At 39.4% G+C, this 17,978-nt stretch overlaps 1 protein-coding gene across 45 annotated transcripts in view; it reads right to left on the bottom strand.

Moving 5' to 3' along the window:
• ANK3 (ankyrin 3) overlaps window positions 1-17,978 on the bottom strand; it is a 357,522-nt gene that overhangs the window by 99,254 nt on the left and 240,290 nt on the right. For all 45 annotated transcript variants that reach the window (XM_065067824.1, XM_065067822.1, XM_065067826.1 and 42 more), the window contains 7 exons: window positions 14,742-14,840; window positions 10,028-10,225; window positions 7,923-8,021; window positions 5,065-5,163; window positions 3,680-3,778; window positions 1,340-1,537; window positions 722-820 (listed from right to left, as the gene is read on the bottom strand). In XM_065067824.1, coding sequence (XP_064923896.1) covers window positions 722-820; window positions 1,340-1,537; window positions 3,680-3,778; window positions 5,065-5,163; window positions 7,923-8,021; window positions 10,028-10,225; window positions 14,742-14,840 — 891 coding nt within the window. The remainder of the gene's footprint in view (window positions 1-721; window positions 821-1,339; window positions 1,538-3,679; window positions 3,779-5,064; window positions 5,164-7,922; window positions 8,022-10,027; window positions 10,226-14,741; window positions 14,841-17,978) is intronic.

Consider the following 17,978-nt stretch of genomic DNA (forward strand, 5'->3'; position numbering starts at 1 on the left):
AAACAAGTGCTGTTACCGACCCTCTCCAGGGAAAACTTTAGAGTTTGGGCAATCAGAGTAGATAAGGTGAAAAAACAGATTTGTTATTCATTCATGTGTCCAGAGTCTTTGGTAACTTCGGAATCAACAAATAAAACAGATATCTGAAAGTCTTTACTGAGCTGTGAAAGCCCTTTTCACTTTTCCCAGGGAAGATGAACAGAGAAGAACGTATCTGTGCTGCCCCCAGGACAGAGCAGGTAAGGAATTCTGACCCTGAGGTCACATCCTCAGCAATGTTTTTCTTTTACTGCAGTGGATAAGTAAACTGTCCCTTGGATCTGTAAAAATCCAAGCTGGGCTGGTTTAAAAAGCTTGAGGTCCTACTGGGCTTTGCCCCGTCATGAGAGCAGGGGGAGCAGAGCCAGCTGCCTGAATCCTCTGATAAGGACTGTAAGTAGTCTGCGCAGGAAGGTAGGGGTATGGTTTGTCTCCGTTCTCCTGGATGCATACAGAGAGGACACAATTTTGTTGACAGCTAATGACAATAATTCACTTTTGTCAGGAGTTTGCTGATTCTTGGCAGCCCCAACAGGGACTAGATTATTACATGAAACTCATTCCAGTTAAATCCAGGCTGTGGATATGAGCGTGACGGTAAGTAGGTAGAAGGATATTATTAGAATATTATGTGCATTTAGATATTTGCTGTGCAAGTGACAGTGACCACTTCTGTTCATACCTTTCCAGAAGCATCAGGAGATGCGTTCTTCTGAAGCAGGAGGTTGGCTACCTCAATTTTCCCATATTTTGCAGCCACATGTAGCGGAGTAAATCCTTTCTGTAAGAAAAAGCAGTTATACAGTAGGCTTGTGCAACTCTGTTCAGGGCAAAGTTTTCTCTGAACTACAAGGATACTGCTGTTTCCATCCATTCCCTCACACAGTCCTGATTACAGACTGCAAGTCTGCAGCTTCCTAGCTGCCTTGGCAGGTCTGGAGGCATTCGCTTGCAAGGCAAAGCCCCATCTGCATTGTAACAACTGTAAAAAGGGAAGAGTCAGTTCCTTTCTTCACACCACAAAGACCCAAGGACAAGGCTGGGTAATGGCTTATCTACTCCCGACAAGAATTTCTGCCCTGCATTCCTTTCATTCTGAGAAAATGCATGTCTGGTCACTGGGATACATTACACATCTGACTCTGAGGTAAAAGCATGAAGCTTGTGCCCTTTTAACAAAATGTAGCTCATTCTTACATTATTTGTGGGTGTGTATGACTCTTGCAGCATTTAATTCACAAGTAGCATTTACTACTCATATATCTTACTATTGAAGCTAGCACTTTTGCAGCTCCCCTACCTTGGTAATGATAGATAAAGATGCACCATGATCCAAAAGGACAGAAGCTACGTCTTCATGTCCTTCTCGAGCAGAAAGATGCAGGGGCGTATAGCCAGATGTCGTAGCTGCATTTGGAGATGCTCCTTGCTGTAGAAGCTGCTGTACTATATCTGCTTTTCCCAGTCGAGCAGAAATGTGCAGCGGTGTTTGGTCATCCTAAACGCAAAGGAAACAACACAGTCCTATGTAAGAAAACTAACGTTCATATTTTGACAGAAAATATTTACTCAGATTCTTTTGCTTTTCAAATTTGCAGACAAGCACTAATTCTACTGAGGTCTTACCTACTGAATAATGCACGCTGGCTTTCTCTTTGTCATATAATAAAGATATGTTGTGCTTTGTTGATATATCACAAAGTGCTCCAGACAGGTACATAATCCATAACAATAAATAAACTAATCAATTTTCTTAATCTGGATTTGCCTCACTTTACTTTGCCACTAAGGTGCATTCAGTTTCCCACTGAACTTGAAATGTTTCTTAAAATGCAGTGAATGCACAGCTCTGTTCCTCACATCTTGATTTCTTATGATTCCCATCAACATTTAACAACTCAATCAGTTGCTGGGGATAACCTGAGGTCCTTAGCATATTATTGACTTGTAACCTGCATTAAGTATTGTATTCTGTGCTTTTTTTATTTTTTCTGCTGAATGATTTGTTTGGTATTTTGCAGATAACTTTACAGTGGATGTAACTGAAAATAAAGCACAGTGCTGAAATGCACTGTTCTGAATGAGCAGTGAGAAAATGGCAAAGTAATTCTAGTAGTTCTAAGTATAGATGTTGCCCTGTCATGAATCTCATTGTTTATTTTTCTTAGTGAATATATTGTGGTTGGCTGTGTTCTGAGTATCCAATAGCTAATTTCTTCCTTTTTCATTATTTGGTTTTGTATTTTTGTCCTCCCCATTCTCAGTTGTACAATCTTACAGTCAAGCATGCTATCGCAACAGTATGGCCAACTAGGCCTATGACCTTATTTTTTCCTGTTCCTCACATCAAACATCATCAAACATCTTTCCCCCTCCAGCTTCCCCTGTTGAATCTCCTAACTTTTGAGCACTGCTACCCCACATCCTGCAGCAGAGTATTTCGGGGTGTTCTCTGCCAGGGAGATTTCTGCCCATGCCCATCCTACAACACTGATTTTACACCTTTGGGATTTAGGATGAGAGAGCATCAGGATGCAAACGCTGCTTCTCTACATGGAAATTCTCCTCTGACTGGTAGAGAGCCTTCATGGTTCTTCAGCATTTCCAGTTTATGCCTGTTTCCCACAAACTTCTAACGGCTGATGTATAATCTATTACTTGTATTTAGTTCTTATTTGATCACAGGCAATGGAAGTTTGCACAAATTAATTCATTGTGTGAAATTATTTAGAAAATATTTGCATGACTGTGCTTCTGAGCGTGAGCTGTTCACTTTCAAGGCTGTCTTGGGAGATTTACACACCACATGATTCACTTCTACTGTCAGACTGCTTGCAGATATGGAAAGTATCTGCTATAAATATTTAGTCAGAGTTCCTTATAAGTAGCTATTCTTACTAGTATCTTTATTTGTGAGCCAATTCACAGATGATAATTCTACAGTGAAAACCAGATTTCTTTGAAATGGTATTAATTTAATCACTGTTTGGGGGAAAAAAAAAAAAGTTTTCCTGGTTTTACCTACTAAGACTGCTACTTATTGCACCCATTTCTGTCCTTCCCATGTCTCTTTCCTGGAACTCTTTTACTTCCATAATTTTTTATGTTTCTTCGGTGGCTCTTGAGCATTTTTTTTTTTCTTCCTTCTTATCTTCCTCAATTGCAATTGTTTCTGTAGGGTCTCTTCCTACTTTCCAGCTCTATGCCACATCCCCTTACCGTGCCTCCATACTTCAGAAGTTCTTTAAAAGTATAACTATTTTGAATGGATACCATCTGATGATTTATGGACATAACAGGAGATACAAGTGGCACAGGGTTTATAGGTTTACAGAAATAAAAGCAGATTTGAGGCATTCCTTTCCCTCCTTGCTTCCCACCCCAAAACAAAACTCTTCAAAGACAGAACAGTTTCTATTAAAAGTATGGTATAGGCATGGTATGAATTTGACATATCCTGCCTCCTCAGATCACTCATAACTACAATAAGAGAGCACCTAACAAAATATCAGTTGTCATTATGCCAAGGCACTTGGCTTCATCTCCCTTTCTCTTCCCAAGGAACACACACAAGATGAATGCGATCACTTGCTTTAACTATAGACAATCTAGCATTATTATACCTGGACCATCACCTTACCTTAGCTTTGGCCTCCACCTGAGCTCCATTCTGTACCAGGTATCGAACGACCTCTGTCTGGCCAGCTCTGGCAGCCATGTGCAGTGCCGTTTCTCCTCTCTAGCACACAGCAGCAAAACCAAAATATCATTAAAAATACACTGCAGGAAAAAAAAACCTCCAACATGTTTCAGAAACACAAAAATACCGGTGACCCAGTTCAGAATAATCTCCGCTAGAATATTCTGTAGTAGTTGTCTGTGAGCAAAATGGGAGATTAAGTCAATATTTGACCTCTTAGCCTTATGCTGCAAAGCAATTTATTTCAGGGTCAGCTTTCCAACGCAACAATGCCTTTGTCACTACTCTTGCTGAAAAGAGACAGTGCAATTCTTGTATTTACTAGCATTTTACTAATGGTGTTAAAAATTACTTTCATTTAAATAGAGCCTAATTCAGTAAAACAAAAAGTTGTTGTTTTTTGATTTTTTTTTTTTTATATTTAGATACACTTATTTTTGGCTTTCTTCCTGCCATGCCCTGTGTCCCCACTATCATTTGTTGTCTGACAAGCACCAAGATGGGTGAACAAGAGAAAAAAAAGTCATTACTGAGTACATTAATCTGAGGCTTCCTGGACTTGATGAAATACAAACCCCAGGAAACCAGAAAAAATTCAGGAGGGGAAACAGCTTTCTACATTTTTGGACATCGATATGTCTTCAGGTGCAAACACCTACTAATTTACAAGTGGTGTTGCTTTTTCATATAATCTAATAGAAATAACAGATTAAGGCTTTAATAAAAAGTTGTCTTTCAACTGCACATGCGTATGGAAGGTAAAAGGGAGATTTTGAGGCCAAAATGCTAAAAAGAATCTACAAGCTTCTACTTTCCTCGAATTTCCCGAATTTCAGATATCCATCTAACAATGACTTCAGTTTTTACACATGCCCTGGGAGCCTCGGGGCACACAGTGCACATCCAGCAGAAAAGCGCCTTGCACCGCTGCACAGACACAGGCAATATGTCCCGACAATCTGCTGCAATCTGTTGATAACAGCACAACTTCCCCTAAATGGTAAGCCCCCTGGGTCCTAGAAAACAGTGCTCAACAGTCAAGTACACATCTCAAAAACTGCATGAGAAGCTACAGTATACGTTCTCACTCTTTGCTTCAGAAAATAAAAAGAATACAGGTCAGCCTCTTTTAAGGTTTCCTCCACCTGCCAAACATCTCCCAAATGGGAGCCAGCAGTCTGCACTTTCCCTGGCTCCAGCTGGATCCACAACTGCTGCAGAGGTGGGTGGTGAACACCAGAACTGGGCGCTTCACGACCGCGCTGCTCCCAGATGTTATAATGCTTTCACAGTTCTGCCATGCTGAGGAGAAACCTCTTACTCACCACGTTGGTAGTGTTGGGTGATGCTCCATGATGCATTAGCTGCGATACAATATTTACATGTCCCATGAAGGCAGCAACATGGATTGGAGTTAGGCCCGACTGAAAATCAAACCAAATCCAAACTTAAATACCTGCTTCCACACTCCTTTACATGAATGCCATAGGGAAAAAGTAAGTTTTTCTGAAGTAAGTAAACCTAAATGCCTGCTCTTCTGAGAGGATCTCATCTTCTCAAAAACACACGCACATGCTCAAACTAAAGGGCACACAGAACTAGAAACACCTATGAGTATGACTGATGAGCAAATATAAAAACCTTCTAGGGATTTGGTAACTATTCATTTACTAAAATCAAGTATAGCTAAAAGCAAGATTTCTTCCCTAAGTTTTTGCTAAACATCATTTTGAACTAGGATTAAAAAAAGAAAAAGTAGAAGTATTCCTGGTACAAAGATAAGACTTTCTGGAAAGTTTAGCTAATGCAAAAAAAGGTGCAGTGTCCATTGTCCCCACTAAATCCTGTTGCTTTTGGATGAACAAAAAGGCCTATTAAACTCAGTGGTGAGCTCCATCCCTCCTGGTTCTCTAGGAGAAAAGGAATTCAAAACTGTGGCATCCAGCCAGAGAGGCACAGACACAGATGACACAGGCTAAAGAGATTTCCCCCTTCCCTCAGGACCTTGTGGCACCATCACAAATCTGTACCACTGCCATTATACAAGACATAAAAGACCAGCTGGAAAGAAAGAGAGAGAGGGAGAAGGGGAGGGGAAAAAAGGGAGCAGTCATTTAGCAGGGCATGACCTCAAGGATTTTGCTTTAGAAATCCAATCAATAGTTAATATTTCTTCAAGTGGCATTACCCTAAAACCTCTTCACAGCTGTTTCAGCACAGCTGGAGCAACTGTCTGCCAGAGGCTGCAGAGGGGAGTTTTGCTATCAGGAAAAGGAGAAAGATCAGTGGGTCTCTGGAAAACCTCTGATTTAGGCAACTTCCCCATAGATATACACACATCCCAGGAGGCTAGACATGAGGATAACACCCTTTTGTTCCTTTCTCATGCATAACAACAAAAATGAGCAGGAAAGCAGAATAACTGGCTGAGTATGTAATTTCTTTTCCCTGTTTCACATAATTTAGTAAATGCTTTTCAAATAATAGACCACAGGAAACACAATGCATGTGTGGCATATTTAACCATAAACACTAACTCGTACTGTGGAGATTCAAGCTTGCAGCTAAAAAAAACAGGTGCAGTATCTACACATGAAAGCGTGTGTATCAGTGAAAGCATGGAATCTACCTGGAAAGCAGAATATACCATAGAAAAGGCAATAAGCATTACCTTTAATAAACAGTTTACGTGCAACAATGGCTATTTGTGACATTTGGTATGGTTTCCTCTTGCTACATTTGCATTGTTTATTTAGATCTCACAACCAACACTTTTTTAGTCTCAGGTTTTCTTAGGAAGGAATACTGTGAAGTTTTCTGGCCCATTTGTTGCCACTAGAGAAGTAGCAGCTTAGCTATGGATGCTAAGTATCAGCTCCTAATTCTGCCTTGCAAGGTTGTTACGACACAGGCAGTGAAAGAGGCAGGCAGGACAGCAGACCCCTACAGTAAAGTACAGTGATGGATCTCAATAAATGAAGTCAAACGTGGTTTGAGATCATGTGAGATCATGGTGAGGCTACAGGATATAAAGGAAGAGCTCTTGTTCTGGAAAGTTTTTGCTTGAACAAGCAATTTAGATGATATAGATCAGACTGTTAACCTGGTCTACTCACACAAAACAGTATAGTTAAGTATTGCTGTTGCTTCCATTCTTTTAATTATTTGTATTTAAAAGGAATAAAATTAAAAAGATACTTTTTCTGCTTCCACAGTGACTGACTAATAAGGAGGAGAGATATGGCATCTCTTCTGTTAAGGTTCTCTTTGCACCTCTGATTTGCTAACATGACTTCAAACCAGACTCTGCAAGCTCAACCTACAAGCCCAATGGTTTTTAAAACCTAGTCTGGAGATCTGTGAGCTGTAGCAAGGGCAAGCTCAGTTCTCTCTCAAGAAAGCCAGAAGGGAGCTGTATGATTCACTACTGAATAATTAGAACAAACCCCCATGTTTCAAATGAAACTCTGTTTTGGGGACGCGAACTGATCCCAGCTGTATCTTGTTTAATTAATTAAGTTGTTTATCAATTTGTAACCTGGCTTCTTTGGCAGTGATCACACATTCATACATGTGACCTTTCCTCCTACCTTAGTAGAGTATACACACAAATACCAAATTTTCAGGAGGTACTTCATGAATGTCTAAATTGTGCCAATAACTGGGGGCAGACCGTCTCATGCTGACTGAAGTAATAGCAAGTAATCGATTTCTGTCTATCTGATTTGTGATGACCCGAGATGGTGGGTGAATATCATTGCTGTGTGGAAAACCAAAAGAAGGTCTGCAAATTAAACCAGCTATCAAAATAGGACTTGAATGAAGCACAGTCTTCAACTTGATCTCCTTAACAGGGTGAATTTCATTGTCTGTGCAGGAAATTATAGGTAAAAATCAGAAATGATAGATTTAAAAAAAAAGTTTATGAAATTTTTTTAAATCTGTTACGTTTCACTTGTTATCCCCACTATATTCCCAAAGTATATAAACTGTTTGGGTGCTATAACCCATTAGGGCAACTAACTTCATTATTCAGTTCTATTATTTGGTAATATCTAGTTGAAAATAATTGTTGAGTTGAATGGTAGTAGATGCTCTTTCAGAAATATAAAAAAATACACAATACAGTTATGGTGAATTTTGTAGGAAAAACAAAGACAAATGTAAAAAGCCCACTTCTTACCTCAGTCACAGCTTGAATGGATGCACCGTGCTTCAGAAGAAGTTCCATTACTTTTATTCTGTTCTTCTTGCAGGCAATGTGAAGAGGTGTGAAACCATTCTGTAAATGAGAAAGAATATACTTTTTGATAGCACGTCTGTCATTAAAAAAGTAGAATGGGGTATGGAATTCACAGAAAACATTCCTCTATTTTAGCAAAACACCTCCCATATTTGTTTTGCCTTCACTAAATTCTTCATGTAAAAGAGAAAAACCTTCTAAAAAGATGTATTTCATATAGCCAGTTTTAATTATGCAGTGTATTTCCCACTCCAATAAAGAAATTATTTTTAAAAAATTTCAGTTTGCATAAAACTATAGAAAGCTTATTTTTTGCTTAAGGATATTCAGTATTAACTGAATGGTTTTTGTGTGTGTGTGTTGGAGGGTTTTTGGGGGTTTGGGGTTTCTTGGTTTCAGAGCTGCTGATTAAAAAAAAAGTACTTCACCTTTACAAGATCTGGAATTTGGATCCTCTTCTAAACTATTCTTAGCTCCATTATTTAATGCATTATCTGCCAATTTAATGTAATTACAATTATTTTGTCCCCCCCTTTATAAAAAAGTTGCATGCGCAGCAGAGTGAATGTTTAAAACCACCATCTTATTTGGCATGAGATAATACAACAGAAAACAAGTTAAACAGGAAAATAAGCAGTCCAGAGCATCCATGACTGCTACAATAACATCAGTGCACAGAATGCTGATGTCGCTCTGTATATTCATCAAAAAAGCCTCTGCAAAACAATTCTGAAAACAGCTGTCAGAACTGGTCCCTCAAATCTGATAAAAAATAGCTTTTTTTACCTGCCATATAGTAAAGAATATCGTATGGTTTTGTCATATGAGGGCAGCGCAATTGTCTGTCCCAGTTAAGCACGAGCAGCTCTCAGCTCTCCCTTGTTAGTGGACAATGTCCCGGGGATGCTCAGATGCGTTTCAGGGAAGGGTGAGCTCGAGCTCCAGATACTGTGCTCACGCTACTTCTACTTAATCATCCTGAGCAGGGATCAGGACAGGATAAAAGGGAACACTAGAAGATTTAGAAGAAAAGGAAATTAGTGGCTAGGTTACCAGAGCAATGAGAGGCCACTGCCAGCAAGCCTGACAAGCTAAACCTCACGATGATTTGATGATTTCAGGAGGCAAAAATAAAAATTACAGGCCTGCAGCCTCCCCACTTGCTGGTTATAGTGAACGAACTCTATATATCATAGTACATTGACAAAAGACACCTGATGACGGGTTGATCTGACACACAAAAACAGAGGGGCTGAGAGAAGGAAATCTGTGGAGCCTGTGCTGTTCGCAAGAGAGTCAGTCCCACCTGGTTTGTGAGGGTTTCAGGACCTCACATAATATTTCAGGAACTGAGTGAGTTATTTGCATCAGGCTGCGAAACCAACAGTCAGACCAATTAATGTCAGAACATACATTTGTTTGGAACAGTCATTAAAGAGCAAATCAAAAAGACGTTTTAAAACCAATAGATTGCAAGTACAATTTTGAACAAAATGCATTAATGCATTCAGTTTCTATGCAGTTTAATTACACTAAGTTTTTGTTGCTGGAGTCGTTTTTAAAGTAGAAAAGCATATGATTCCATTGACATAATTATAAAATACCACAGATTTTTGTTATGTAACCCATTCCTACATTTTATTGTTTCAGAGATTTGAGAACTAATAAAAATTCAATTTTAAGCATTGCTGATTATTTTCTCTTTACAAACATTGAGAAAATGAGAATTGTCTCCATACTAAAAACTGCAGCAGTTACATCTACAGCTACTTCATGTATTCAGACCATAACAAGCTAGCAGGAGGCAAAACTGCCCTAGTTACACTAGAAATTCATAAATAACTGTTGACTGTCTGTAAGCAAAGGTCTACTCTGATTACATGATACATTATTAACACTTTGAACCTTGAGCATCCTCTCTTGGGCTGCAGCAATACAGCAGATCCTCACTCTCAGCCATCAGCAGGCAGAAAATAACTCTCAAATAAGTCTCACTGCAACTTTGGAAGAAATGTTTAGTTAATAGTAACCCACGGTGTACTCACCAGTGCTTTGGCATTAGGATTAGCTTTCTTGTCCAAGAGAACCTTGGCAACTTTGTAGTGGCCACAGTGGGCGGCAACATGCAGCGCAGTGAGATAGTCATTAGTGACGTCGTCTACAGGCACGTTGTGCTGAATCAGAAGCTGAACACAGTTTAGATGATCTCCTTGTGTTGCCATGTGCAACGGAGACAAACCATTCTGTGAACAAAAAGACAAAACGCTGATGGGTTATAGGCTACTCAGAGAAATAAAACTCCCACACATTGTTCTTAAAAGCATTTGTTGTATGAAAGATTTTACAAGCCCAGAGAGCACCCAAATTAAACTTAACATGTTCAATGTAACAATGAGGGTTCTCGCTCTGTCAAAAGCCACATGGAATTTGCAGCTTGTTTGGTTAGAGTTTGTAAGCAGCTCTATGTTAAAGAAACAGTCATACCATACCAGCAATGCTCAAAACATAGCTTATTTCAGCCAGCATAGCTCAGATGAATTGCTTGAGTTACATGACTTACGTGAAGAACAGCACTTTGTGATTTCTGATATTTGCTGATTCTAAAAGCTGCATTAAACTCACCACACTAATGTAGCCTGCATATACCAGGTATGTGACAGCAGGTCAGAGCATCGCTCAGCAATCACTACAACCTTCCCTCATCACTACTATTTTCCTGAATTTCTGTTGTACGAGACTTACACCACATTACACACCTGTGGAGATCATTCTTTCCAGCCAACACTGGTACAACAGCAAAACTTTCAAGTGCAACTGGGCTAAAAAAATCCGAATGAAACCACTGTGATATGTCATACCAAGTAGCCGTGGTAAAGCTCTATTTCATTGAGGAAACACCTGACAGAGATTCAAGTTTAAGAATGAAAACTCTGTCAAAAATTGTTTCTTGCACTGCTTACAATAGTTAATCAGCAAGTTGCCAACTTTTGTTATATTTCCAGAGTAAAAACAAGAGAAATAATTCTCAGAACTTTAAAGGACTGGTGTTATTTCATGACAAAATGTTAAAAAATATGCCAGCATGAAAGGTCTTGTTAGCAGAGGTATATGAGCTCCTTTGGTAAACCTCGACATACTTTTTGTTTATTTGTTTAACTTAGTCCTTCTCTAATGACAAAACTAGATCCAATTGCAGGAGCTATCCTGGTAACACATAATAGCATATAATCTATAAATGACTGAAAGTACACAAGATTTACCATCATGGAGCAACTGAAACTCTTGCTCACAGATGCAGTGCCCTCATGTGACCGCTGTTAGCAAAGGCAAAGTAGCAGCGTAAAATCAGCTGAGATCTCAGGCTTTGTGAAACGTTATTCCCTTCCTCTCTCTTCTCACGGCCATATCATAACACTAATGGCAAACATTCAAAATAAAGGTGGAAATATACAGTGAAGTAGTTTTTAGAAGTGACATGGGAGAAGGATGGTGAAAGGAAACAGGCTAAAACTGTCAGAATTTAAAAGCAGTTTATGTTCAGTGCTGAGAAGCAGACATTCTTGGACACAGTTAAATCTTTCAAGTGAGACTATCTCATGGGCATCTCACTTGTGATTTATGTTGGCTTGGATAAGCTTCTCTCCCATTCCCAAAGGCTACTACAGCAATTATCTGCATGGAAGCTTCATATTAGTAATGCATTTTAAATGTTTTCACTGTCTTCTAGTGTATTTCAACAGTAGAATAAAAAAAAGACTAATTTCCCTCTGTCACCAAGTGCTCCTGATAACAATTTGTAACTGATGATGCTTTTTAGGTGATAGTAATGAAACTTTACACACTGTTCTGTTCCATTTTTATAAAAAGATCCTTCAGGTGAAAAGTGTCATTCTTAACAATAACAGCCAATAAACCATGCTTACTAGTGGAGGAAGAAATGGAAAAGATGGCATGAGACCCCCTCATAGGAGAGACTTGTATGAAAGAGGCTGATATTGATGGAAAAGAAGGGAAGAAACGGAGCAGCCACACATCAATTTGGGAACATCAGCAAGATGCTTGATAAAAATCTGTCAGGGCTAAGAAAAGGGCAGCAACTAGCCAAGACTTTACACAAAAGAGTAAGAAACAAGACTGGGTGCTAAAGAATTTCATGAAGACAAAACATCCTAGGAATATTGTCTTTTGTTGTGACCTAATCCAGGTTTGCTCTTAATTCATTACAGTAGAAGATAATCTGCCATCTTAGACAAGTCATTTAGTATTTCAATGCCTCTGTCTTCCCACTTTTAATATAGAAATATTACATATAAGAATGTTTTCCTCTCCCATATCCACATTGTAAGAGACAATCCATCAAGGACTTTAAGAAGTGATTGATACTCCAAGATGAAACCACTGTATAAACACTGTTACATTACTGTTTATCTGAAGATTACCCAGAAAACATTACAAGATGAAGACGTTCAAGATTAATCAAACATGTTGATAATCACATGATACCTTAAAAAAAGAAAACAATCAGAAGAGGACCACCAAGATGAAATAGAGTATCAAACGCCTGACTGAGCAAACATAAAATTATCAGTGATACAAAGCTTATTTTGTAGCTGTGTCAAAGGACTTTAATCAGGGAAATTGTCCTTAACTTGGGGTGGGGAAAGTGGGCTGGAGGGAAGAAAAAGGGAAAAGAGCCAAATAAGCCTAGAAAAACAGTAATTAAAAAAGGATAGAATTGATGCACAGACATGTAGTTTCTCACACAGAAGACCATTGACACACTCAGGACCAGAATTCAGTTTTCCTTTCACTGGTAGAAAACCCCAGATAATCCATTGCTTCCCCTGAAAATAACTCTAAGGTTATTCCAGTGCAAAAAAGAGCCAGCACTGCTCTAAACAATCCTTAGCAGGAAACAGCTACCAAACTGCAGTCCCATTATTCTTCTGAGCTTTATATAACATGAGAAAACTTTGTGAAGTTCAAATTCTATCAAAGAAGTGTCCTATTTCCAATTATATATGGCTTATTTTGAAGAACATGGAGCCACTTATTTTTGCAGAGGACAGTACTATAGTTTAGTGCCAAACGAATGGATTCATTAATGTCATTCAAAGGTACTGTTACTTCTTGGCTTACCTGCTGAGAACAACAGAATTAACACATCAGAGGGAAACTCAGGAAGCTCTGCAATTTCTTCTTTTCACTTTTCAACGTGTAACATAGTTTTCTGCCTTCCAGAGAAGATCCCCCATTTTGCTAAAGATGTCTACATAAGCCTCTGCAGGTCAACATCCAAAGTGTGTCTTTCAGCCTTAGGCTGTTTCAAAACCACTATTCCGTGTTCTCATCTGCCTGATTTTAGCTAATGAACTCTGGGCCAGGCTGTGTGAATCTCCTCAGAAAAAGTAACAAATTCAAACTACAACCCTTGAACAGCAGGTTAAGCTTAGAGGTAACACCTGACATACAAAACCCATGCGGCAGAGAAATGTAGCTCCCTAAGAGCGGCTCTCATTTATGATGGTGGAAAACAAAGCAATGGGGTTTACATTTGTTTGTTTGTTTGTGTAAGTAATTAACTGAGCTACCAGAGAATGGGGAAAAACCTTACTCCCTGGAGTATGAACTTTAGGTTCTGAGAGTAGCAGTGGTGTGGAAATGTGCCCCAGGGGTTCCTGGACAGCCCCTTGCTGTCTCCCCCTGCTCCTGAAGTTTGCAAGTCAGGGTTGGGGAGTCCATGGAAACTCCACAAGCAAAGGAGGGGTGGATCCTGTCTGCCAGATTACCCATGACAGCAGCTGCCAGTGACTCACTGAGCAAGAGAAAGCTGGTGTCAACCTCCTCAGACAAACGCTAAATATATTGCAGTAAGGGGGGAAAAAAAAAGAAAGGAAGAAGAGGGAGGAGAACAGCAGAATATAGAAGGGCGCTGAGACAGAATAGGACAGGATGACAAAGACAGAAAAGAAAAAAAAACAGAAAGAAACAAGAAATGTTGTTGGAAATATATTGCTTACAGACTGAGAAAAAAAAATGTAGTGGAAGGTTATATTGGGAAAGAACCTCAACAAACTGCACAACCCAAATGTCAGTCCTGAAAGGGAAAGTCATGGAATGCAGTGGTGCTCCAAAACAAGCTGCTGCACTGAGATATAAAATCAGCAATTGTGGCACAGCAGAGACCACTACCAGCAGAATCCTGGCAAGTGTGTGCTTAAAGGCCAACCCTTGGGTCTAAAGTAATCTGCACACCCTGGCACAGGTGATTTGAAATTCCCGTGAAGAATTTTATACGATAAACTGCAGAAACATAGAAAGTAGAGAAACTGGTAATCAGGCTAAGTCCTAAGGAAATATGAGCTGTCTCTGCAAAGAGAGATTGCTCTATTTTTATCTCTTATCGCTACTCTAGCCCTAGGGCAATTTGGTGCAAGCTGAAGAAATATTGTAATCACCATGCATTTATTCCATGATAGATACAGAGATTTTCAGCTACTCAGATTCTGAGGGATAAAGTTACCATACATACCTCTTCGAGTGGTACAGAAACCTCTTTGAGTGTTTCTCAATTTAACACATTTAACATATGCACATGTGCGCTACATACGGCATTCACTTTGGAGATCTCCCACGCAGTTACTTTAAATAGTTATGATATAGGAAAGTTATTGTCAAACCCTTAAATATACGAGACATACAGAATCACATTTAAAAAAAAGTACAAGGATTATCCCAGCAGAAAAAAGCACTGGTTACCTTGGTTTTGGAAAGAATAGGGGCACCACGATCCAGCAGCATCTCTACAACCTGTTCATGGCCACTTCTTGCTCCACAGTGGAGAGGGGTCAACCCATCCTGCGGGACACAAGCAGGAGAATTGATTAGTTTCAGAAACAGTAAAATTCTGTGTACTTTTATAAAGACCTACCATGTCTTACAAAACTAATTAATTCCTGCAGAATGCTGCGTTTACACAAGTGAACAGTTGAACCTGTTTATTCAAATGTACATTTTGGCTCCGTTTTTCTAAAAAATAGTCATATCAAATTGGTGTTCAAGCAATGGGCTACTGCCAAGGCTCTCACTGTACATGTGGTAAAGAGGTAAATGCACATACAAGAAAAATATAAGGTACTTTTTGCCTGAATGCCTTTAAGAAAACTGTGTCTTTAATTTGTCAGTATGCATCAAAGTCAATGGATAGTCCTTTCATCTGAGAGGAAAAGGAAAAAATCTTTCCTGCTTAGATTTCTATTATTATACTGATTTTGACGGGTATATATGAGACGAGAAAACCATCTTAATCCCAGGCGATAAAATTATGATGAATTAACTTCTGTCTTCTGTCATGTAGACCATGCTTGTGTGACTTCCAGCTGAATGACCAGTCTGGAGTCAAGACACACTGTCAATACCTCTTTTAGCATAGTCTGCTTAAAAAGAGTTATCATATTACAAATACATTCCTTAAATAAAAGACTCTTTTTAACATGAACAGAGTTATCCCAAACTGATTATGCTTTGTATCCTGTTTACAGTGGTTAAGTAACCTGCTGTACACAAATGCTATGATGAAAGATAACACATTTGTCTTGAGTAACTGTGAGTGAAGTCACATGCAGTTTTTCAATGCTGTTTGACATAGTGCTTGTTACAAATAGTAATGTCACATTTTCAAGAAAAATAAGGAAGAAAAATAATGTTTTCAGAATTAGTAAGAGCAAACACTTGATTTATCACAGGCTAAACAAATATGCAGGAGATACTGCCACACAGAAACAACATTGTATGTTCACTAAATATGTCAAAAGAGGAGCCTTTATAAGAAAGGTTGAAACTAATAAAGAAGTGTTCTGGTTTAACCCCAGCTGGCAACTAAACACCACACAGGCACTCACTCACTCCACCCCCAGTGGGATGGGGGGGAGAATCAGAAACATAAAAGTGAGGAAACTCCTGGGTAAAGACAGCTTAATAGGTAAAGCAAAAGCCGTTCACATGAGCGAAACAAAACGAGGAATTAATTCACCCCTTCCCATGGTTCATCTCCAGGAAAGCCGGGCTCCATCATGAGTAACGATTACTTGGGAAGAAAAACACCATCACTCCAAACTTGCCCCATTTCCTACTTCTTCTTCCCCAGCTTTATATACTGAGCATCATGTCATATGGTGTGGAATATCCCCTGGGTCAGTTGGGGTCAGCTGTCCCAGCTGTGTCCTCTCCCAGCATCTTGTGCCCCTCCAGCCCACTCACTGGTGGGGGATGTGAGAAGCAGAAAAGCCCTGGCTCTGTGCAATTGCTGCTCAGCATCGACTAAAACACCCCTGTGTCACCAACACTGTTTCCAGCACAAATCCAAAACACAGCCCCATATTTGCTACTGTGAAGAAAATTAACTCTGTCCGAGTCAAAACCAGTACAAGAAGATACATAAGTATTTATTAGTTTTCCAAAGTCATAAAGGAAGAGGTCTTTTTTTTTTCTTTCCTCCAGTGTCTTCTGGCACTCCTAAAAACATATCTATATATATATATATATATCATATTGTATAAAATATATGTGTCACATCATTTTTATAAAAAAGATTATCTAAAAATTCCTTCTCACACTTCCTGTGTTCACTAATTCATGCACGTGCACTCCTGTTTGTCTCCGTATGGTAGCAAGTACTATTAAGGTACCTCCTTAAGGTACCTCTCCATGCATAATTGCTATATTATTGATAATTTCTAAAGCATTACACTCTACTGGAACACCAGCTTCAGGGCTGCAGTGTGTCAAGGGCAGCTGAGGAGAGGGAGACAGTGATTCAGGAGGCCTTACACTCTTCTGCTTCTACTTTCTTGCCCTCTCCTGATAAGCCTATGAAAGGTAGCACAGAAATTGTTGTGATTAGTTTTTTCTGCTAGTCTAATTTAAAACATCTATGGTTTGCATTCTGCATATTCCTCCACTTAAAGCAAGGCACATGTTTTTGATGTAGATGAAGAAGACATTTTGGTTCAGACTTAACTTGATCAGAACTCAGGGAGTCATTTATTCATGCAAGGTGAATATAGTTTGGCCCACTATGATCTTACTGGCATCTCTGGAGACCATGCTGTTGTCATTTATGCTTCTTTGTTATTTCAGCCCTTGAAGTACAGGGAATGACATCTTGTTAAAATTATATACACCAAATAAAGATGTGTTGTTCAAAACACATAAGTAAATACAAAAATAAAAATATATAAAAACTTGTGAATAGTACATTTATCTGCTAAAGTGCAAATGTTTTGCTTAGCTCCACAAATGTTTAAAAAAGGTAATGCATGTTTCCCACACCAGTAGTGTCCACAGGCAAGGGCATATCAAATAGTGAACAGAGTGCAAACAACTAAGGTAAAAACATCACTCACACAGAAAAGCATGTCTGGGAAAGAAAATAAAAGTCAGCAAAGTTGGTAACTGGAAACCTGTAGGCAGGGTCTGAGGATCGTGTACATTAGATTGTTCAGTCTTTTTACTTCCTACAATTATCATACTCTCCAGGTACATCAAAGAAAGACACTTAGGGAGATCAGGGACAAAATTGTAAATTAGGGAACATTTTCCAGATTTTATGCCTTCCAAATCATTTCACAAACATAGCATGGATAGTACATACCATGCTCACAGAGGATGAGACACATTTCATCATCTTCACCTGCTAGACTAGACACCTAAAAACTATTTCAGGACTTGCCAGAGCATAGAGCCCCAACCCGTTTAGGCTGCCCATCCCTGCCCGGCTGTGCCTGTGGCTGGCAGGGTTCCCATGGCACAGGAGGTGGCAGTGGGTCATGCTTGCCCAGCGAGAGCTCATTCGAGTCCACACAGCAGCCACCACCACCAAATGCATCACACGGCATGACACAACTTCACAATGTAATGTAGGTGCTTGTTGGGACAGCTGTTCTCTAGCTATTGTTAAGATGATGTCAGGACTCCCACTGTAAAGAGCAAAAACAC

The sequence above is a fragment of the Columba livia genome, chromosome 6, assembly GCF_036013475.1.
Source record: "Columba livia isolate bColLiv1 breed racing homer chromosome 6, bColLiv1.pat.W.v2, whole genome shotgun sequence".
NCBI classification, from domain to species: domain Eukaryota; kingdom Metazoa; phylum Chordata; class Aves; order Columbiformes; family Columbidae; genus Columba; species Columba livia.